The 24,234-nt window shown below is 51.0% G+C and overlaps 1 protein-coding gene across 2 annotated transcripts; it reads right to left on the reverse strand.

Moving 5' to 3' along the window:
- Positions 1-135: 135 nt before the first annotated feature.
- Positions 136-21,013, reverse strand: Zdhhc7 (zinc finger DHHC-type palmitoyltransferase 7). Of its 2 annotated transcripts, XM_036188596.1 has the most exons (9): positions 20,600-21,013; positions 10,430-10,514; positions 10,238-10,348; positions 6,836-7,157; positions 5,339-5,463; positions 3,977-4,073; positions 3,487-3,568; positions 2,313-2,443; positions 136-1,734 (listed from the first exon to the last, which is right to left on the reverse strand). In XM_036188596.1, the coding sequence occupies exons 4-9, from the start codon at positions 7,139-7,141 to the stop codon at positions 1,558-1,560; spliced, it is 918 nt and encodes a 305-aa protein (XP_036044489.1). In that variant the 5' UTR covers positions 7,142-7,157; positions 10,238-10,348; positions 10,430-10,514; positions 20,600-21,013; the 3' UTR covers positions 136-1,557. The 2 variants fall into 2 exon arrangements, with proteins under 2 accessions (XP_036044489.1, XP_036044488.1); XM_036188595.1 differs by lacking the exon at positions 10,238-10,348 and having other exon boundaries at positions 20,600-21,012.
- Between the last annotated feature and the right edge of the window lie 3,221 nt (positions 21,014-24,234).

The raw sequence follows: 24,234 nt of genomic DNA on the forward strand, positions 1-24,234 counted from the left end.
GGAACAGCTGCAGAGGTAACTCTGGGAGCTGTGCCCAGATGCCCACATCCCGTACCAGGCACACAGCAGTTAGATTCTGGAGAACAGGCAGGTGGGCAGGCAGGCCACCAGGAAAAAGAGGGCTGCAGAGGTGAGAACTGTGGACAGGTCACTTTATTTCATATAAAATCACACTGAGGAGTTGAAAAGTCAAGTATACTCAGCTTGGATTCACCGCCACAGACTCCACACTGGAGGATGACACCACCAGAGCCTGCATGCCCAGACACATGTGCAAATGAATGCAGAGACAATCTGAGGCCGCCCCACAGTTTGCTCACTGCATTAGGGCTAGGCTCAGGTCCTGGGGTTCCCCTCAGTGGCACAGAAGCCCAGATGAGGGCCTGGCAAAAGCAACTGACATAGCCAACAGTCATGGTATCACAAGACAGAAAGGCAGCTGGTCCCAACAGGGAAACACTGGTGTCTGCATGGGAGCGGACTCACAGCAAGTCCCTAGCCTCTGTCAGACTGCTCTCACTCAGCAGCAAAGGAACAACCTCGAAGTTTAAGGCAAGTCCCCTGAGGGGAGCTGTGTGTACTGACATATTCGAAGCCACACCAAGGGCGCACTCTGACTGCAGTGCCATGGTGGAGAAATAAAGTCACCAGTCACTGCTCTGACAGCTCAGGCACCAGGTTATCCCCCACTGCAGCACCTGCCCAAAGGGGCCTAGGCAGCTCGCTTCTCTCATGCCGAGCTCCCATGGCCCCCTTCCCCATAGTGCTGGGCCTCAGCACAGGGCACCACCTTCCTTGTTGAGGGACTGTTGCATGCTGTTAGTTTGGCCGGAACAACACAACCTCAGCTCCACGCCCTCAAATACTCCTTTCAGTGAAATAAAAGTAGGAGGCCGGGCCCATGCGCAGGCATGCCTGTTCTTTGGATCTGGACACTGTATGATACATTCATAGAAGGCCAGCAAGGGCCAGCAGTGCGTCCCACTTCCCTGAAACACTGGAGTTTGAAAGACAGCTTGTCTACCACACACGTGCCTGAACAACACTGCCGATCTGACACATGCCCAACACACACACACACAGACACACACAGATGAGCACATACAGACTTGCTGGAAGGGTCAAAGGATGCCCATTTCCGGACAGCAGAGAGTGTTCTGGAAGCCATCTTCACTGTTCAGTGCTAGGGGTTGGAGCCCTCCAAGCCATAAAGTCTCCGTGGAAACCCTTCTGGTAAGGGAGTGTGCTGGGGACGGGCCGGCAGGACTCCCAGCAGCTGCTGTGTGGGCTTTCCTCATGACTGAGAGGCAGCTCTGCCTGTGGGGTGCTCTCGACCCACAGGACATCCCAAGTGTCAGGATGGTGACAGGATGGCCTCTTGGGGCTGTACGCTTCTCCTGGCAGCACACACAAAATCTGACAAGCCTTTGTGGCCCTGAGTCCACAAATCTGCTCACGGCCCCGTCAGCTGGACAGCTCCATCTGCCCACAAGGCTGCTGCTATGTTTGCAGGCCAGTGAGCATCAAGATGTCTGCAGACACTCCTGCCCTGAAGGCTCATACAGAGAACTCGGGGCCCCCTTTCCTAGCCCTCATCTGCAGTCGTCTGAATCGGAAGCCAACAAAGGGGTTCATCCAGAGGAGGGAGGGGGGGCCCCCGAAGACAGACTTCATCCCTTCCCACCGCAGTCTTCGCTCCCACGTAGGCTTCTCGCTCTTCAGCCTCTCGATCTCCTAGAAGCAGAAGGAGGCATAGAAGCAGTGAGGAGAGATCCACAGACGGCTAAACACGGGTCTGCTGCCAGGCCACCAAGGCCTGTGTGGACCTGGGCCTGTGAGTGCTCCTCCCTGTCTCTCTCACAGCCAGGCTGCAGCCATCTGCACGGACCAGCCTCCAAGTCAGCCTGCTGGGCTCTAGAAAGGCAGTGACCCTCTGCATGGAGCCAACACCTTGCTCGAATTCCTACTCAGTCATGTATTTACACAGCACCTACTCCAGGCCTGCAAGGGCAGGAGGGTAATTGAGTTCCTGAGACCCACTGAGCGTTCTGACCCAGGGCCTGCTTGGCCTAACTGACTTCCATCAATCCAGGGCCCAGAAACAACACTGTGCCCATGGAGGGAGCAGCAAACACAGGCCTGTGGGGTCCGAGGCTGTCCAAGACTCCAGATCAGACAGTGCCCCCAGACACAGAGCAATGTCCAAGACTCCAGATCAGAACCCCACTCCTCCGCACCTCTGCAGACACATTAATGTCCAAGACTCCAGATCAGGACACCCCCCTCCCCCGCAGACATAGAACAAGACTCACTGTTTCATCATTGCATATTGAGTGGATCTGGGTGCCAAACATGACCGCAGTGAACGTGAAGAACAGGAGGCCCTCAAGGCACAGGAAGACCAACAGGATTACAGTTATGGGAGGTGAGAAGTCGCTGCACTCTGGGGATGAGAGGGAGGTGTGGTCAGTGCACCACAAGCACCCTACACCACAGGGAGCCCTACACCCACATACCCCTGGCACCTGCAGTAAGTTTCCTGGAAGGAATGTGTTTCCTTGGAGAGTGCACTTGAGCTCTCCAAGAAGCTGGCACCCAGCCTGCCCAGCACACAGCCTTCCCACCCTTCCTAGGCAGTAACCTCACAAGTCCACCTTCACTGAAGTTCTTGCTGCACTGGGGGGTGTAGCCAGGGCTTGACAAAAGCCAGGCAAGCATTTTACCACTGAGCTCTACCCCCTGCTCTCTTTATGAGATAAGGTCACACTAAGTTGCCTGGTTTCCCGGAGGTATGAGACTGTCCTGAAAGGACACTCCTGTACCTATACTGTGTGGCTACTGTCACAAGAGTTCAGCCCCTCTGCCTTTCTGAAGCTGCCAGTCAAGGCTGTCTGGATCACACCTATCTGGATATCCCATCAGGCCACGCCAAGACAGCTGTGAATCGTGACCAACTAAGCCAGCCAGAAAGTGAACACCAGACTGATGGACCCGTGGCAATCCTGCCCGCTTCTAGTGTCTAAAGTCTGCAAGCAGCTAAAATGACCTATCAGAAATTCGTCATGCCTTGAGTGAGGAATCCAATGAGGGCTCAGCAGGATAGCAGGGGCGAAACTACCACACTCTGGTCTTAAGAAATGTCAACTTTTTACTGGCACAATGGCTTATACCTGGTATTCCAACACCTAGGAAGCTGAGGTAAAAGAATCATCCCTGAGTTCAAGGTCAACCTGGGATACAAAGTTAGACCCTGTTTAAAAAAACAAACAAACAAACAAAAAACCCAAAACCCCAAACAAACAACTACAACAAACCAAACTTATTACAAGTAAGGCTGGTCGTGTGTGTGTGTGTGTGTGTGTGTGTGTGTGTGTGTGTGTGTGTGTTGTGGTGTGTCCGTGTCCCGAATCCAGGAAACTGACTCTCCCTTTGGCCCCTCCCCCACACTGCAGAACTCTCAGGAATGGCACACAGAGCCTCAGTTACCTGTCCACTGCCCACGGACACAGGAGATGAACTGAAGTCCACAGAGAATCAGAGCATGGACTGAAGACAGAGCTATGTACATCTAGGAGGAGGGAGTCGGGTTAGCTCTTTTGAACAACTTGCCATCCTACAAGCAGAGGCTGGCTGCTCTCCCTCTTTCTCAGCCCGCCTTCCCCCCCCCCCCCCCACGGAAGCGTGCTGGCGGCTGATCCAAGCCCACAGTGGGTCAAGCTCAACCGTCACATGGCAAACAAGCAGGGAATCGAGCTCTACAGGTGAAGGAAGGCCCTGGGTCTGACAGTGGTGACAGAGAGGGGACAGACAAATCCACAGGGGATGTAATACAAGCAGCAGACAGTCACTCCTGGACTGTGTCTTGCATGTGCCAACACAGCCATCAGCTCTGAGGCTAAATACCTCCCCAACTCCCCCGGGTTCAATTTTCAGCACATCCAGTTCAATGCAATCTCCGTACAAAGTTTCCACTCACCGTGAAGAGCACGAAGAATCTCTGGTTCTTTTCTCCTACACAGTTGTTCACCCACGGGCAGTGATGGTCCATTTTCCGAATACACCTTTTACAAATACTGCAAAAAAGAGAGCACAGTTCAGTCCAGTGACAGACACCAAATGAAATCCAAGGTGGAAGAGGCTGGGGGACATCTTCTGCACAGCACTCTGCCAACACCTGTGACAAGTCTCAAACTGGCTGGCCTCAAATTCATGATGATCCTCCTGCCTTGGCCTCCTAAGTGCTAGGATTACAAGCATGTATTGTGCCTTTTCCTACACTGCTCCACATGCCTGACTCTGCGGCTAGTTGAGTTTCTGAAACAGCTTACATCACCGACTGCATCCAGTAAGCACTGTACAGCAGTAGTTGGCTCCCTGGTCTCTTAACTATCCCACTCTGTTGGATGTAGTTTCTCTCATGTCCCCTGGTATACCTGCCAACCTAACAGCTTCCAAAACATTCCCAGGTCATCTCCAATGGACTGCAGGAGTAACTTCCTGCCACAGCAGTGCATTCACTTTAAATGCACAATGGAGTGACTCCTGCACTTATGGAACTGTGAGGTGACCCCTATAAGGAATTTGTGTCCACAGCCAGTACTCTCCATGCCAGCCCCAGCCCAAGGCCACTACTCCATCTCAATGCCATGGCACCTCTGTTTGCTTTCTGGCCTAGCTGGCTGTAGCTTCCCCGCTTTTCCACAGCAACAGGTGGACAAAACCGTACTGTCTGTCCTCTCTGCAGACAGACCGCGGATGGCCCTGCTCATCTTTATTTGCTCCCACTGGCAAATCCCAACCCATTAGGAGGAAGACACACAGAGACTCAGTCCAGGACAAGGAAGCCCAACAGATTCCCCGGGATGGAGAAGTACCCCAGGTTCACCCTCCACACCTGATATCAGCACCCCCAAGGAACAGCAGCCTGTTTAAAACCAAGTCCTGGCACAGCAGGACAAATGACAAACTGCAGCAAAGGCCAGTGGACAGAGCCCAGGAGAGGCTGCCGTTCAGATGCACGTTCGTGGGCCGGACTGTTGCTTCTCCTTCTCATTAGCCAGTGTCAGACACCATGGCTACAGGAGCCTGTATCTAGTCTGCAGCTCCTGCCAGGCAGGAAGGGCAGCGACCATACAGAGGCCTGCTTCTCCAGCAACGAAATCCACGTGCCAGCAGCCCATGGCAACCAGGTCAGGAAAACAAGGGGACACCTTGTCACTTCCTCTGGCTGCTGTCCACTTGTCCCCGGCCCCAGGGAAGGGACCTGAAGTCGGCACTGTGTGCAAACTCCCCAGGACTACAGGTGCTAACTAGGCTCCGCTGAGGGTGGAGGCTGTACCTGCAGTGGTGGGCACGCTCCGGCTTGATGCAGCAGCACTTGGGGCACTTGTAGATCACCTCGCCAGGCTTTAGCTGCAAGCTCTCCATGTACTCCTTGGTGGCGTTGCCTTTGGGGACAGCCCCCTGTGCACAGATTGACAGGGTGGGTGAAAGGAAGACAGAACAGTAAAACAGGGCTCACACTCATAATCCTAGCACTTGAGAGGCACAGGCAGGGGGACTGCCACTAATCTGAGGCCAGCCTAATCTATAGAGTGAGTTCCAGGCCAGCTAGGACTAAACAGGGCTACACTCTTAACTACTCTGGCCCCCTCCTCTACAGAAAAAAGAAAAAAATCAGTAAAACACTCCCATAATCCCAGCACTGGGGAGGCAGGTACAGGAGGATGGCTGAGTTTGAACCCAGCCTGAGCTATAGAGTGAGATCTTGTTTCAGGAAAACAAAGGCTTCTGAAGCCCCAAGTGTACTGAATTGAGGAAGGGAGTTCGTGCGGCCAGAGGGTCCACAAGCACACCAGGCCACTGGCAGACTGAGCACCACAGGGTGAGAGGTCTATGAACAGCTCTGTTCACAGGCTAGCTGTGGATAGGCTAGCTGTAGATAGGCTAGCTGTGGATAGGCTAGCTGTGGACAGGCTAGCTCTGGATAGGCTAGCTCTGGATAGGCTAGCTCTGGATAGGCTAGCTGTGGCCCCTGAATCAGACAGGAGAGAAAGCAAAGGCTATGCTGTGGATCCCAACATGGCAGGGAGGCAGCCTGCGAGGCCAGGCAGCCTTGCCTCCCCCGTAGATGGCAATATAAGCTTACAACAGTGGTTCTCAACCTCCCTAATGCTGGGACCCTAATGTTCCTCATGCTGTGGTGACCCCCAACCATGCTATGATCTCGTTTCATTTCATAACTGTAATTCTGCTACTGTAAGATCCGTATTGCATCGGGCGCTCTGCTAGGCGTGTTGGAGTCCACTGGTTTACAAGGCCCTGACAGCCAACACTCCTCCCTTGTCCCCTGGTGGGAGGAGCAAACTGGCAGACACAAGTCACTCCACATGCACAGACCAGGTCCCTGAGCCAGGGTCGCAGTCAGTGCTGTAAGAAGCTCAGGACATTCTTGGAAGGAACACACATGGCCTCATACCCCTGCAGTGCAGTGGCTGCCTGTGGGGACTGCTCTCACGTGGCCTTCAGATTGCCCTTGCCAGCCATCTCTCCCAGCTCTAGGGTGGCCACAAAAAGAGTATGTCAAGCTTCTGAGAAGCAGCGACCCCTGGCCTGGAGGCTCTGAACTGAGCCTTCATGGCATCAGGAACCAAGGAGCTGAAGTCCAGGTCTGCCTTCACTCGGAAGCCAACAGGACTCTGTTCCAGAGACGGGCTCACCACACTCTTCATGCACCACACTCTTCATGTCTGCACATATCTGTGCAGTGCTGTGTGACACTCCTTGACAGCATCAAGACACGCCAATGTTCTAAGCCAGAGATGCGTGTACTCACCGGGTCGGTGAGCATGGTTCTTAGGTGGGACGACAGTGCCAGTACTGCCAGGCAGTTGAAGATGACTCCATTCACCACAGAGTACCAGAAGTCTTTGGAAGGCAGCAACATGACGAAGGTCACCACGAAGTCTGCATAGACGACGAGAAGCCATGTCATAACAGCACAGACCATGCCACAGCCATCACGGATGAACCACACCCTGTCTGCCATGTCGGCCTCAGAGGACGCAGAATCGTAAGTGTCATTGTCGGTCAGGAGAGGATGATGCTCGATGTCCCGGAGCCTGTGTCCTGACGGCTGCATGATTCCCTGACACACCCTGCAGAGGGGGTGAGAGCTGGTGAGGCTCCTGGGCAAAACACGCATACACATACACACTTAACACACATGCCAAGTCAGCTCAAATACACAGAGCAGAGAAGACCCTAAGTACCAAACTAGCCAAGGGCTCAGTCTCTGCCTTCTTCTGTCCTGCTGTGTGAGACCCAAGGGGTCAGTGTGGATTTGCCTGTGCATGCAAAGCTGTCACCTACCACATACAGAGATAACGAAAGGCACCAGCTGTACAGAATCACAGCATCCAGCACACATAGAGGACCCCGGTGGACATTGCTGTCCTCAGTGACCTGACCTGTCTGTGCTCTGGACAGGGCTTTCACCCCCTCAACATAGATGTCACCAAGGCATAGAGAAAGAAGCATGGCAAACAGTGTTCTGTCCTCCCCTTCCTAGAGACTCACCAGGCTGAATTTGTACCTGGCTGCCCTCCACCACCTCAGCTTCCTCCGCCCCAGGTTAACGCAGAAGGTGGGCAACAGCTTTTGCGGACAGCTCCTGTTTTCGCCTCTAGATTCCTCAATCATATGCTGCTTCTAGCATGTGATTTTTAACCTTCATAAGGTCTCCTGTTTATGAATCCATTCTTTCTTTCCAGACTTTCCCCATACTTCCTGTGGCCTCCAACTGCCAAGAGCACAGATCACAGGAGCTGACGAACTGGACTCTTGAGCAAGCAGGAACTGCTCTGTGGCGGCGGCGGCGCCTGGCCTGCTCGCCTTGGCCTTCTCTTATCATGTTTGCTAAGGGTGGAGACACTGGGGACAAGTACAGTAAGGGAGGGAGAGTCCGGCTGTGTCCCAGCCTTGGTCCATGGAGGGAAACAGTGATGGGCACCAAGGTGAACTTGCCCCTCCACAGCAGCATCGAGGTGGGCAAGGGGGGGGGGGGGGCTGTTCTTGCAGCTCCACCAATCAGCAGCATGGCTTTTCAAGTCCGGACATACATTTTTTTTTCTTAATTGTAAGTGGAACACACTTGCCAATGGGTGTCCCCACTTGCAGAGTACAGAACTTTGACATGCAGCACAGACCAGGGCAAGAAGAGACACCATTGTCTCCACAGCCAGAGAAGAATCTGAGCCAAAGAGCTTCCAGGTGATGTCGGGTGCAGTAGAAGACAGAAGAATGGGGACATGTGCCCGGGCCAGGGCTGCCCTGTTCATGCCCCCACGCAGCTTTCCCGGCCAGGCTCCTGTAAGCCACACAGGGCCTTGCTTCTCCTGCCTGCCAACACCCTGCACAGCTCCTCAGTCCTGGACACTGGGACTGGGGTCTCAGAACCCCAGGCACCACTGGCTGAGCCTGGTTCTGAAGGGCCAATGGCTCTGCCTCATCTGAGATCTCGGTATATCCACCAGCCAGGTTCCGCCCACCTACCTCACCTGTTCCCTGCCTGACACTGACATCAACATGCTGAGACAGAGGATACTTGCACACAGCAAGAGCTGTCTGCTTAAAGAGAGCTATGACAGGAAAGGCCCTCACAGATCCAACACTCTCCTGTAATTCCCACTACCTCTTTCTTTCTTTCTTTCTTTCTTTCTTTCTTTCTTTCTTTCTTTTTTTCTTTTTTTTTTTTTGCCAGAGCTAAGGACCGAACCCAGGGCCTTGTGCTTGTTAGGCAAGCACTCTACCACGGAGCTAAATCCCCAACCCCTACCTTTTTCTTTTTAAAACGTGATTTCACTGTATAGCCTTGGCTGGCCTGGAACTGGCCAGCTATGTGGATTAGACTTGCCTCAGTCCCTCAGAGATCTACCTGCCTCTTCCTCCCAAGTGCTGGGATTAAAGGCAGTGTGCCACCACACCCAGTGAATATCCAATTCTGTAAACAAACTGTAACTAGGACCAGGAACATCAAGGCTCCAGCTGAAGGATTCTACAGGCTAGGACCCCTTTGTTTTCTGGTTTCCTCTGCTAGGCATGCTCTGCGAGGAACAGCCTGGCTAACATGGAGGGACAAGAGGTTCTGGGGTCAGAATTCCATGGTTTCAGTCTGAGCTCTCCCTGGAGGGCAGGGTCTGCAAGTCCCACAGGAGCACAGCCACTACTGAGTGGCACCAGCTCTGCTCTGCTTCCCAGCTCAGGTCCCAAGAGAGCTTCCAGAACACCGAGTGCTCTGCTCTTCCTGGGGTACAGGTGGCAGGGATATCCACAGAAGAATGGCACCCCCAGACACCTAACAATGGCTCTGGCAGGATGTTCTTAGATGTGCACATCAGGCTGGCAGTGTAACATGTGTGTGCTGGAGTTGTGCACCTCCAAATCCATGGACACCAAAGAAGGAAAACAGCCCAAGATTCAAGTGTCAATTCATCCCTTTTCCTTTTCCTTTTCCTTTTCCTTTTCCTCTCCTCTCCTCTCCTCTCCTCTCCTCTCTTCTCTTCTCTTCTTGTAAGACAAGGTCTCAGGTAGCTCAGGCTGTCCTTGAACTCCTGACCCTCCAGCCTCTACCCACTACGTGCTGTGATGACAAGCATGTGCTGCCATGCCTGTACACAATCTGAAAGAAGGCAGTCACTGAACACAACAGGACTGCTGCTATCTGTGAGTTGCTCCATCCCAAGTCACTGTGCCCATTGAATTGGTGCAATGGGAAAGGAGAGAAAACACGAGGAGACCACTCCATACATAGAGAGAGCAAGAAATGTGATGCTGGGCCACTCGACCCACCAGGAGCCATGTACCACACAACAAACACTAATGTCTGCTGGTGCCACACTCCTGATGGTCCATCCTGGAAGAGCTCTGAGTGAATGTGCCTCACCCTGAGACTAGCCTCTCAGGGAACCGAGTGGGAGTTGACAGCCAGCAGCTAAGCAAACAGGACAGTAAAATATGAAGTAACAAGCCATGGGCCTTGTGGCAAAGCATAAAAAGAACTACAGGTTAATTTAACTATAAGAGCTAGTTAGTAATAAGTCTGAGCTACTGGATGAGCATTTGTAATTAATATAAGCCTCTGTGTGTTTCTTTGGGACCAGCCAGTTGGGACAGAAAAACTCCGCCTATAGCCTCATACTGCAGCTGCCTCTGGGCTTGACCACATACACACCCTTACCTGTCCCACAATCCATAGCTACATCAGCTAGGGAGGGATACTGTGCTCTAAGTCAAGAGTCACAATGAGCTGGACTGGTGGCTTGTGCCCATAATCCCAGCACTCAGGAGGCTGCGACAAGAGGATGGTAAGATTGAAGTCAGTCTTAGCTAGAGTGAGACCCTGTCACACACACACCAGCCGCAGACTCACCTTACAAATTGCTTCTAAGCATCATGGGAGCACTTGTGCCTTTTTTTCAGTACTGTAAGGCGCATGTTGTCCTGTGTGATGTGGCCTGCAAGACAATAAACTCAATGACAGGTTACTTGCTGAGTGACAGAGCAGCACACAGCACAAGTCTGTGAACCATGGATGTCACACACACAGTCTACAGCAGCATTGTGGCTCTTCACTTGGGACTGTCCACAATAATGAAATCACTGGGCTTCTGAGTTCTGATCACCAGAAAATTAACCATGGAAACAAAATTATTGATTTTATTATTTATGTTTTTGAGATAAGGTATTATAAGCTGTCCAGGGTAGCCTCCAACTCAGGCTCAAGCCATCAAGCCACAGGACCCAGCAGCTAAGACTGGGGCACACACTACTGCAGCCAACAATAACTTCCTGTAGTCTCTTTTACCTCCCCATGTTAGAGCCAAATCCAGATGCCTGACTCCTTCAAGAAAAGGTATGGTGGCACATGTTTTTGATCCTAGTACTTGGTAGGCAGAGGCAGACAAATCTTTATGAGTCTGAAGCCAGCTGGGTCTACACTGTGAGACTCAGGAGAGACCCTGTCTCAAAAATCTCAAAAAGAAAGAAAGAAAGAAAAGAAAAGAAAGATCCAGGGATAGGAGGAGGGCCACACCTGGCTCACCCTTCTGTCCAGCAGTAGCCTGTCCTCACTAGCCATGGAGAAGGAGCCACAGATGGGCAGAGTGTGACGGAAAGGGGGCAATTATAGCACCAGGCACTGCTAAAAAGGGGGGCAGAGCGGCCAAGAGAAAGTGCTGATACAGAATTAGGGACAGCTGCAGATGGTGTCTGCAGGAGCCTGGCCGAGTGCGGCATATTCACAGAGGGAAGAGAAAAACGACCGACCGAGCAACAACATTGGTGGGCCTCACAAACTCCTGCAAAGTGAAGGAACATGTACGGAGTGACTCTCCCGGGGACGACAAACCAACAGGTTTCTGAAGAAACTGCAACAGGTTCCAGCCCAAGAGGCTGAGGCTGCCTTCAAGCTGAAACAAGGGACATGGGTACATGGATTTATCAAAGCAAAATTCACTAAGTAACCCACTGTGGGCACAGCTGTAACCCCAGGACTCAGGAGCCCAAAGCAGGACTGTCTCAAGTTTGAGGCCAGCCTGGGCTACACCGTGAGACCATGCTTTAAAAATTCTCTAAGTTGTTTTGAACAGAAACAGAAAGTATACACTTTAAATATGTGTTTCTCTGTGTATCCCGTGAGAGAAGAGGCACCGGTAAAATGGCTAGTCCAGGGACTGGGGCAGTGCTGGAGGAAAAAGCTTCAGTAGAAGCCACATCCTGGTCAGTGCATTTGTGAGCCAAGGCTGCCTTCCATTTACTCTCATCCGTGACTTCAGGCTCTGTGGTCATGTGGACAGAAGCAGAAGGAACTCAAGAATTAGTATCTGTTAGTGATTGGTTCCTCCAAGAACCAGGGATAGGAGGACATCTAATACTGTTATGCCCCAAGTGCCCGCCTGGGACCCCGATCTCACACTGAGCTGATGTTGCAGTAGTCACAATCCACCAATGCCCTACATACAGACACAGAGAGCAGACTTCTGCAGCTGGCAGAGATGCACCCAAGCGCCAGGCACTTAAAAAAACAACACAGACTGGCAGTGGTGGCGCACGCCTTTAATCCTAGCACTTGGGAGGCAGAGGCAGGAGATCTCTGTGAGTTCGAGGCCAGCCTGGTCTCCAAAGTGAGTTCCAGGAAAGGCACAAAGCTACACAGAGAAACCCTGTCTCGAAAAACCAAAAAACAACAATACAGAGGGGCTGGAGAGATGGCTCAGCAGTTAAGAGCACCGGCTGTTCTTCCAGAGGTCATGAGTTCAATTCCCAGCAACCATATGGTGCCTCACAACCATCCGTAATGAGATCTGGCGCCCTCTCCTGGCATGCAGCCAGAACACTGTATACATAATAAATAAATCTTAAAAAAAACAAACAAACAAATCAACAACACAGAGATGTAAGACTCAAGAGCAGAGCTTCATCCACAGGGTTCTCACACTTGTGGAGGTGGGGGTGGGGGTAGGGCTGAGCCTCCCAAACAATGTGCTGAAAGCTTCCAAACCAAGAGCAAAGGAATCGGGAGAGAGACAGCAAGAGTTCCTCTAGCTGGGAACCAGAGTGAGGAGCAGGAAAGATGACTGGCCACATGGCAACCTGATGGACAAGCAGATACGGAGAAAACACAGAGAACCCAGGTAGGAAGGGCACCACCCAAGAGAGGGGGCTGAGATGGGGGACCGGACTGGGCCCCACTAGCAGTCCGCTGAGTGCCTTGCTCAGGCACCAGAACTCGGGCAAGAGGACAGGTGTCCTAATGAGGTGGCACACAAAGAGTACTTGGCATCAAGACAGGACGAGGTTGGCAGGGGAGGATTGTCACCCAGGAGGCTATTGTGTCCTCTCACCCACGCAATGGTGGGCAGAGGGCGGGAAGAGTAGGGCCTGGGGAGGCCATGGGCAGTCACAGGAAGGGCGGCAGAGTTCACGAGCCTCTGGAACGAGGGAACTGCAGGCTTGTGGGGAGTGATGAGAATGGGGCTCACCGGATCTGAGGTGTCAGCAAGGCAAGCCCCAAAAGATACCAGCTGCCGACCTCTGCTCTGACTTAGAATGAGAGGCCTCAGCACAGCAGCATGCGGCTAGGTGGAGACAGGTAGGCCCACCATAGACCCTGGGGCACTGGGAACATGGGCATTCCAGAGAGGGGGCAGGGCAGGGAGGGGAACCAGGAGGAATGGGACAGTCAGCCACTACAGACAAGGCTCATGGGTCACCAGGGACCTCTCCTAGCATTTTCAGTCAAGTGTTAGGAGCCCAGGCCACTGACTGCTAAGAAAGGTACAACTCTTTTTCCAGATTAAGACTCCAGCCAGGGTCTCACACATGCCAGGCCAACGAAAACAGCAAAATCTTAACTTAAGAGAGAGGCACCTGAAGCTAGAGGGAGAATCAGAGGCCTTGACTCTTAATCTCTGCAGTGTCCCCCACTTCCACACTGGAAGTCACACAGAGGACACTCTTCATCTCCCTACCTTACAGAAGCACTCCCTGCAGCCATGGCGCCTTGCTATGACCATGTCACATTTCGCCCACAGTGGACACTATGGGGATGCAAGAACAGATGCCAAGTGAGCTGCAAAGCCGCTGGACTGAGTGAGAAAAGGCTCGTATCCGAGGCCCTTTCTTCTGCCCTTGCTTTGAACTTGTCTTAAGGCCACCAAAGCAGTGCAGATCTGATTCTGGGGTAAAGGGCCCATGTGTGCAGGCCCAGGGAATGAAGCCACAGATGACAGGGATGACGAGGAGAAAGCCAACTGTTAGAGGGTGGGAGGCTAGCCTTGGCCTGGGGAGAACTAACATCTAGAACTCCCAAGTGCACTGGACAGCTGTCATACATTCAACAAAGCAGAAGCCTAGATAACCAAACAGATCAGTGGCTTCGGGGCCTGGAGGGAGGGTAGTGTGACTGTCTTGTCACACTGGGATGATGGCCACATAGCCATCTGATGGTGGGAACTTGCTAAAACGTACAGTTGGAGGAGGTAGTTCATGCTTTAATCCCAACACCCAGGAACAGAGACAAAGGATCACTACATTACAAGTTTCAGGTCTCATACAGCTGGCTGCAAAGTGAGACCCTTTCTCAAATAAACAAACCCCAACACAACAACCACCTTTGGACCCTGGAGGAAGGGGTGGGTGGGTGGAAGGAGTGCAGCGAGACTCAGGGACAGCGGTGGAGACTGGAAGAGAAAGAGCAGAAATGCGGTCATGTATCCATAGCGCCGAGAACCTTAAGTGCTCCAAAAGCGCTGTCGAAGGCTGGCCTCTCTATTCCAAGACCCTGCCGGGGCTCACAATAGCTGAACGAGATGGCAGGCCAGCAAAAGAGATGGTAACACAAAGTGGGTTTTGAAGGCAGGACTTGGTCTGCAATTGCAAATCAGAGTCCAGGATGCAGAGGCAGATGCTTGAAACGCAGGCGGTGGAGAACGTGAGGGCACAAGTCCTGAGGAGCCCAGCAGCAGACTGGGAGGGAGGGGAGATGCAGCACTCCTGAAGACTGGGTGCAGTAGGAACCCTAAGCACTCAGAGGGGCACCCATCAGGACCAATGACTCCTCCAGGTGGTCAAGTACACCTATGCCTTTGACAAGCGTCCTGGGCATGTCACCAGACAGGTGAGAAGGGCACCTAAGTTAGGGTGGGGACGATTTCAAAGGGCCAAGCCTCACTCGATATGGCAAATGAACAGCCTATGTGACCTAGCACGGTGCCCGTGAAAAGTGTTTCCAAAGCACTGTTCACTCCAGTGCACAGCCCTGAGTGTAGAACTGGCTTCCCATGCCAGGCTGATCACCTGTGCACATGAATCCATTATTTTCTCCTCTAGTTACTAAGTCTAAAAACTATTAACCTTGAAGAACATACAGACACACCCAACAAAAGCCAAGTGTCAACACACTGGCAAGGGCTGTATACTGCAAGCAGTAAGTAGCCTTATTTAACCTTTCTAAAAGTATCTGTTAAAAATACTTAGTCACAATAAAGCAGCACTTGGAACACTGCAGGTCACAGAGGTTGTAAATGGAGAACACAGACATGGAAACAGAGGACAGGAGGAGGAGCCACCTAAGGGGTGGAAGGCACCACTGAGCTTTCCCCTCAGCAGCCACACTTGCCCACAGGTCTCATATAGATATAGATAGATAGATAGAGATATATATGGGCGGGGGGGCAAGGTTTCTCTATGTAACAGCCTTGGCTGTCCTGGAACTTGCTTTGTAGACCAGGCTGGCCTCAAACTCACAGAGATCCACCTACCTTTGCCTCCCGAGTGCTAGGATTAAAGGCGTGCGCCACCACTGCCTGGCTAGGGTCTTGACTTCTTTACTCCCGTGCTCTCTGAAGTGACGCCTTGGGGATCACAGGCCCAGGGAGTTGGAAAGGATAACTGAATCTAGAAAATACCCATACTGGTGACATAACTGTCTAGTCAACTGGCTACTAGCAAATTCCACTGCAGGAGGGTTGGAAGCAGAACCTCGTCTGTTAAATTTTCCCCCCTCCCCATTTCAATAAACAACACTACAGCATCTAGCCACCAAGGTCAACTACTAAGAACTCACCTTAACTAGCCTCTTCCTCCAGCCCCCACATCTAAGCCATGAGCAAGTGTTGGCTGGGGTCTTGACCCTCAGAAGCATCCCCAACCTGCCCACATCTCCACCTCCCCTGCCCACCGAGATTCTGGCACTGGGCACTCAATTGTAGGCTCCATGCCTCTATTTACCTGACCAGCCTGCCTCGCTTGCATTCAGTGAATCCTTCGAGGATGGGTCACATCAGTTCCAGGCCTGCTATGCAGACCCTCTGCAGCCTGCTGTCACAGCCACCCAGAGCTGCACACCTCCCCTCTTGCTGGCTGCTCGCTTGCTGCTTGTTCCTGACACAACCTCACCAGGGCGTTCTTGAGATTTCCCTACACTCCAGAACACTGAGTGAGTGAAAGAGAAAAGCAGGGTGGATGTTGCAGGTTGTGGGGGATGGGGACGGGGAGGATGCTTGAGGTTGGGAGAAAAAGTGGAGCAGGGAGGGTGCTCAAGGTAGATGGTGTTGATAAAGCTCACTCAGCACAGCGAACTGCTGTTAGATGAGGAGCCAAGTCTTGGAGATGGGTCATTCAAATACACCCTGTGAATACAGGGTTGGGGCCACTCTGCTCTACTGTGGGTTCTCCTGGGATACACACTCCCTCTACTGTGGGTTCTCCTGGGACACACACTCCCTCTATTGTGGGTCTCCAGTGACACACAACCCCTCTACTGTGGGTTCTCCTGGGACACACTCCCTCTACTGTGGGTTCTCCTGGGACACACACTCCCTCTACTGTGGGTTCTCCTGACACACACTCCCTCTACTGTGGGTTCTCCTGACACACACTCTCCCCTCTACTGTGAGTTCTCCAGTTGACACACATTCCCCTCCAGAGCCCAGGTTGAGAAAGAGCACTCAACGGAACAGCAGAATTCTGAAAATTCAAAACTTCTCAATGACACTTGGAAAGTTTGTCTCCAGAGAGACTGACACTTCTCTAGCTGGTGGCCCCTCTCCACTGTGCTCTGAGCATGGAGCCTGGCTTCCTCAAGCAGCCAAGATTTCCTCAGAGGCTCTCAACCTGCAAGCCCAATGCCTCTGCTCTCCTGTATGCCGGAGGACACACCTACTTACATGTCCTTGTCATCACCTCTCCATGATGCCCTCACCCTATCCCATGGAAGCCTCTGGGCACTAGGTCCCAACAACTCTCTGCATTAGTTGACTGGTAGAAACTGGTAGATTCAAAGGCCACTGAGGACAGACCCACCCTTCACAACCAGCAACTTGGAAAACCAGGAGCTGAAACTGTAGGACTGGGACCTGGTAGGATGGGATCTGAGTTGTTATCTCTGGCCCTGGGTAGAGACATGGCTTCTGAACTTCCAGAAAGATCCTAGGACTTCTACCTAGCAGAGGCTTCCTGGTAAAGAACGAAGATATAACTTGCCTGTCCCTTAGGGATTAATCCAGTGGCCTGTCAATCACCTGCACAGGAAGGCACCTCTCAGGAAAGCTCTGTCCAAAGACTTCAGTAGCACAGTGTGAAGTCTGCCTAAATGTATGGGCAGCATGACCAACTCTCTGGTCACTGTCACTACATTTCCCTCCATAATGGTTCCTCGGGCCACTGTCCACTCTCACCCTTGCAAGTGTTCCACACTATGATACGTCTCATCTGAATTCGTTCCCCAGAGATGACAAGGAGTCTAGATCAAGATCCCAGTAACAAGAGTTATTCTTCAAAATCTCAGCTCCGTTCCCCAAATCCATCTGGTCCAAATTCCTCAGGGCTGCTTCACTGACTGAACTCTCCTCCAGACTCATCAAGGCTCAGTCCTTCCATCTCTCCCACAAGTTTTGGTGAGCTCTTCTGGGCTTCTGCTCCTCCCTCCAATGAAAATTCACATTCACTCTCTCTGCCTAACACAAGTATTCATTCACCAATTTTCAAGCACCCACTATCTTCAAGCCATGAGTGAATATAGTATTTTTAAAATGATCAGGTGCTGTGCCAATAAGACATAGTCCACAGTCTGGATTTCATTCAAGAAGTAACAGAATTCTATGACTTGCTTACAGCAATGGAATTCAGCAGTAAGCAGGGCTCAGAGCAGCAGGAGATGGAGCATGGAGAACAAAGCCAGACAAAGACCTGCTGTGTTGTTCAGGCTAGCTCAAACTCCTAGGCCCAAGCAATCCTTCTGTCTCAGGCTCTGGAGTCAGGACTACAGACATACTACACCTACTTCAGAGACTTATTAGATAGAAGAGAACTAGAATTACAAAGTTCTCCTACTGACCTTTGTCTCCTCCATGATTTAGAAGAGAGAGTCATTAGTCAACGGCAAAGCAAGAATTACATTTTCAAGTAGGAAGAGTTAAAACAAACAAACAAGAACAAACCCCTAATGTTATGATGTGCTGTGAGGCTCTGGGTGTCACAGTAACTATCCACCTTAGTAAGGCTGCTTATTGTTCCACTAATTATCACACCCTTCATCAGAGGAGGCCTGGGTTGGCAATACTCCATACACAATATCACACAGCAATGTCAGGGAGCTGGGGACCCATAGGAGGAGGGCAGATGCTGGTATCTGAGACTTGCCTGGATTCCATTCTTTTCTCTTGGCTAACTTTAATCTGCAGCCCTTTTCTGTAATAAACCAACTAACCGTTATCTCCTTCAATGAGCTGAGTCCTCCCTGTGAACTATGACCAAGTGGGTGGCTTGGAGAACCCCACCTCAACTTGCAGTGTGGAAAGCAGGGCTGTTCCCCCTAAATTTTGTATCTCAGCAATGTTCACAGTGGACTTAAATTCTCCTCAGCTGTTAAAACTGAAGTGTACCATGGTGAGGTGTCAATGTTCACCCTGCCCTGGAGCTCAGTTTTGATTTTAGGTCTTCTGTTCTGTGCTTGTGCGTGAAAACATTCTTTAGAAAGTATATACAGGCTGGAGCGATGGCTTCAGTGGTTAAGAGCACATGCTACTCTTCCAGAGAGCACCCACCTTGAGTCACTCACAACCACCTGTAACTCCAGTTCCATGGCAACTGATTCTCTCTTCTGGCCTCTGCAGGCATCTGCATGTACACACGGGGCAGGTACACACATGATGCATGCACACAAATAAAAATAAATCTTTTAAAAGCATTACTTTTATAATCTAAACTTTACTTTTAAGAAATGTCCCTCAAAAGCTGCCTTTAGGGAATGTCACATGTCATTGTTCAGCCGGGACCGAAGCTAGGAAGTGCCAGAGCGACCAGCAAAACCACTTCCAAAGCACCAAGACACTATGTTAGCAGGGACTGACTCCTAGTCTCACTTCCTTGGGTTAATATTGTTATCATACAACATCACCCAAAGTTCACGAGAGCAAGTAACAACTTCATTAAGAATACAAATCCTAGCCGGGTGGTGGTGGTGCACCCCTTTAATCCCAGCCCTCAGGAAGCAGAGCCAGGAGGATCTCTGTGAGTTTGAGGCCAGCCTGGTCAAAACTACACTGAGAAACTCTGTCTCGAAAAAACAAACAAACAAACAAATCCTGTCCATACTTTTAACTAGTCAAAACCATTCTTAAAGTTTCACATATACTTTTGAGCTGAGGGTCTTTCCATTAACAGTAATTCTATTCCACTTTTTTTGTTTTGCTTGAGGTAGGCCCAAACTTTCAATCTTCTCATCTCTACCAACAACTCTTGGATGCTGAGGCTATATGTGCCTACTTTTCCATTCTTGGGAAAGGGCTTGGTTTTAAGGCAAGTCGATTAGCAGGGCTACAAAGTTCTAATTTGATTTTGTTTTTGTTTTTGTTTTTCAAGACAGGGTTTCTCTGTGTAGCCCTGGCTGTCCTAGAACTCACTATGTAGACCAGGCTGGCCCCAAACTCACAGAGATCCACCTGCGTCTGCCTCCCAAGTGCTGGGACTAAAGGTGTGCACCCACTATGTCCAGCTTAAGAGTTCTAAGTAAACAAATTTCACCCAATGTTGTCTCTCCTCCTTTCCTCGGCTCTCAATTCAGAAGCCTGCGCACAAAGTATACACCTCCAACCTGTCTATTTTGTGCAGCATTCAAAAAGTGAAATTTAGTTAACACTCTCATTAGCCCATTTTATAAAATACTCCAAGAACCTTTCACTTCAACCAACTGTGCAAGTTTAACAAGGTATCCTAACTTAGGTAAGTGAAAGTTGTAAACAACATTAGAAAGATCACTGTCCTGACGGGCAGCTGGGAAAGATTTGGGAAGAAATGTAAAGGGCCTGCCATCCAAGCCAGCAAAATAAACACGAATGCAGTCTCTACGGGGTCTGCAAAGGAGGCTGTAGCTTGGGTTTGAACAGCACCACACACAACTGTGAAAGCCGCTGTAGAGTAGACAGCCGCCACTCTCGTTACTCCAATTTAATTGCCACAATAAACTGGCTGTTCACGAGCTAATAAAATGAGCCTATTTAATAGCCAGAAGGGACTTAGTTCTAAGAAATGATGACAGCTCAGAAGAGCTGAACCTTACTACCCTGAAAGCTGACCTGCTTGTCCAAGATGCCCTTCCCGGGTAACTAACCCCCTTAACCCCATGGGCAGGGGCAGGGGGAGGAGACGTAAGAAGACCGACAAAGAATAGAAGAGTTCGGTTAAAGGGGGTGGGGTGGGGGCATAGGATTGGAGAAGTCAGACGTGCAACGAAGCATGCCTACAAAAACTTCACAGCTCACAGACGGGTGACAGCACTTTATGACAGCAACCCTGACTGTAGTCATCGAGAACGCTTGGCTCCGGAGCCGGGTGTCGCGCCCAAGGTCAGGCAAAAGCCCGAGGGTGCAAATAGGGTCCTATTCTGCGGGATCGGCAGAGAAGGCAGAACACACACACCACACACACACACACACGCACACCACCCCCCCACCACCACCCCCGCGAGGGGACTGTGGCTCGGAGGCCGCCGGGAGCAACCTGGGGTTGTGGCCCCGGCCGTCGCACGCACTGCACTTACCCGAGGCCCGGGCGGGGTCGCCCAGTGCTGCGGCTCCTTGCGGCCGTCGGCTGCAGCGGCGCGAGCGGCGACGCATCATGCGACCGCGCTCATGGCCGGGCCGAGTGGACCCGGATCCGGTCGGTTCCGCTAGGCTCGGGCCGGCCGGACCGGTGTACCGGAGGCAGCAGCCCAGCAGAAGAGGGAGCCCAACGCCGCGGCCTGGACAGAGGAGCGGAACGACCCCGGAACTGGACACGGCGAGGTCAAGGCGCAGAGCCTGCGTACTTCCGGCCGCGACGCCCGGGGCTTCCAGGAGGAGGTTCGTGAGGACACTGGCGATTTCTTCCGCTACCGACCTTCCAAAAACCTAGCGGTTCTTGGAGAAGAGACAGCACTTACGGCAAGACTGCTAAACGGAGATCCCCGAGAAGGGTGGCCCGGAAGATAAAAGCCGGCGCCTACGGGCCGCCGCGAGGGCCACGCCGCGTCGCCATTCGTGCGAAGAACTCTACTGAGAACTTTTCCTGTGGCACCCTAGGTCTAGTCTAGTGGCGACTCAGATCCTCTCTCAAGGCTGGCCTGTGACAGGTGGAGGATGGAGAACTACGGAGGTGGAGGGTGGACACGTGGGAGTGTAAGCAATCAAGCCAAAGAGCGTTGGGGAGCCCGTGGAAGCGCCCTGGACTGGGGATAGGGTGCCTGGGTCCGGACATCACAGCTCCACGCTCTGGTCGCTGGAGCATCGTTGCAACCCCTTCCTGGTGATGGCTCTGAGTTTTGCAGAGGTAGACACGTGCGTATTTATCCCCTTGGGCCCCTGACAGACTTGGCACGGTTTGTTGCACCGTTTGTTCAGGGCAGAGAAGTGTGCGGTAGTTAAAACCGGCGAACGCGGGATGTGTTTTAAGGCTGGAAAAGGCTATCATGAGAGTGCGGGGATCTAGTCCATGGTCTGTATGTCATCTTCGCGGAGTTTCCCGTCCCTGCGTCCAGAAACTGCTATTCGAGCCAGACTTTGGAAGTAAGGGTGCATTACATTAACTTTCCCAAAATTACAGCGTTTAAGGCTAGGTGCACGGCTACATACCAGCACTAGTGAGACTGAGGCAGGAGGACCTTGAGTTCGAGACCACTCTAGAATACATAGTAATGCCATCTCGAAAAATGCATCGTTTGGTTTAAGTTTTTTGTTTTGTTTTGTTTTGTTTGTGTGTGTGGTGTGTCTTTCTTTCTTTCTTTCTTCCTTTCTTTCTTTCTTTCTTTCTTTCTTTCTTTCGTTTTTTTTAAATTAAAATTTTATTTTTATGTCTATGGGCATTTTGCACCACATGTATGCAGTGCTTGAGGAGGCCAGAAGAGGGCATTAGATATCCTGGAACTGGCATTAACAGTTTTGAATTGCCTTATGGGTGCTAGGGAATCAAATGTGGGTCTTCTGGAAGGGCAACCAGTGCTAATAACAGATTAGCCTGTTCTCTAGGCTCCTTTATTGGTTTATCTTGTGCATCTGTATGTTCAAGATGGTAACCGTCTTTCAGTCAACTCTTGTTTGGCCTGCCCCGTGTAGCTGTTTCCTCCGTGGGGGAAATGTTTGCTCTTAGAGGAAAGGGAGGCTCAGGAAACTCACAAGACCCAGGAGGCCTCTCAGTTCATGTAAGCAGTACACTGTTGCTGGCCAGAGGAGACCTTCTGGAGCCTTGCAGGATGTGTCAGGAGCTCCAGTGAGGCAGCCTTCAACAGTGTTTCCCCATGCTAGGGTGGACTATCGATCCTTAGTCATCCATGCACCTAAAAGTAGCCCATCACGCACATATTTGCAGGTAACCTCAGTGAACTCGTCGGTTCACTGAAGTGGACTTGAATAAAACTGGCCAGAATAGAAAGACAGGGACATCAAGGGACATGGGAAAGAAACCCCTCACCCTGGGATCTACCTGACCTTTCCTGTTGACTGAGAGTCAAGCAACCTCAGCATGATTGGTAAAGGCAACATTGCCTACAGAGATAGTGTACTCTCCTCAAGACAACTCAAACAGGATGTTAAAAACAGGAAATAAACTGTGCATACTCATGTTTGTAACCGTGACCTTGAGTACCCAGCCTAGCTGAACGACCAAAGCACAAGTGGGGGGCACACCACACACACACACATACATACACACACACCACACACACACAACCCCACACACCACACACACACACACACACACACACACACCACACACACACACACCACACACACACACACACACCACACACACCACACACACACACACACACATACACCCGAGATTAAAATATAAATTAACTTTGGAGCTGGCGTTGGAGATGGCTCAGTAGTTAATAGCACTTGTCTCTTTGCAGAAGACCCACTTTTGGTCCCAGCATTCATACACCAGCTCACAAACCATCTGTACTCCAGTTCCAGGGAATTTGATGCCTTCTTCTGACCTTTGAGGGCACGTGGTACACAAACATATATGCTTGCAAAACACTTACATACATAAAATAAATGTTTAGAAAGTTACCAGCTCGTATATTTTACTTAACATTTACTTTTTTTTTTTTCTTGAGGCAAGATCTCATGTAGCCCTGGCTAACCTCAAACTTACCGTGAAGCCTTGGGTTCTATCCCCAGCACTGTATAAACCTGGGTATGATGGTGGTCACGATGGCTCATGCCTGTAATTCCAGCACGTAGAAAGTGAAGGTAGGAGGGCCCAAAGTTCAAGGTCATCTCAACCCTTTACTGAATTTTAAGCTTTGCTTAATCTTTAAACCTTGGAAATTACATCTTTTGAGGAGTGTAATTTAAAAGGCTGTAGGTTCATATGTGTGGCCATTATGAAGACACCTAAGCATGCCTTCCTGGAGAAGCCCACACACCTGTCTTGAGATTGTGTATTACCCTCCTCCTCTGTGACTGTCTCAATACTTAATAAACTCACTAACTTTGCTTCTGTTTGACTCATCCCGAAATTCTTTCCTACAACCAAGTCTAGGATACTTGGGTTGAAAGCCCTGAGCAGGAAGGGGACTCCTGAGGCTGCTGGTGGCTGTATCTCCCCACAGTCACTGGCAGAATCATTTCTTTGGTCTGGGGTTGGTGCACTATCTAGGGTGAACAGATGCTTGTTCATGTCTAGCCAGGAAAAGTCATGTAACAGCCCGCTATCCTGGTAGTTTTGACTTCATGACCACTAGCTGGTAGCTAAGGTTTTTTGTATTTAGTGAAGGGAAGGTTTTGTTCCTCTAACACCAAGACTGGATGGACACTGTAAGTGGCATGTATTTCCAAAGAGCAATGCTAGAAGCATCTCTTTTCCTAAAAGGGCAATTTCAGGTTTTGATCAAAGTAAAATGAGCACGTGCCAGTGTGCAGTAACTCAAAGATGAATCTAGAAGACAGACAGATAAATGCGTAGGTAGTCAGGAATGCTGAGATGGCCTGCTTAATAAATACAAAGTGACTTTCAGAGGAGGGAGAAGTGAGCTAAACTTGTACATGACAGATTTATCTGTGTGTGTGATATCTGTGGACAAGAATCACTGGCTCTCTAATGGAATCCCATCACTTAGGAGGCTAATGCAGGAAGATCGCTATGAATTTGAGACTGGCCTGTGATACAGAATGACACCTTATCTCAAAAAAG

Source organism: Onychomys torridus, chromosome 5, assembly GCF_903995425.1.
Source record: "Onychomys torridus chromosome 5, mOncTor1.1, whole genome shotgun sequence".
Taxonomy (NCBI): domain Eukaryota; kingdom Metazoa; phylum Chordata; class Mammalia; order Rodentia; family Cricetidae; genus Onychomys; species Onychomys torridus.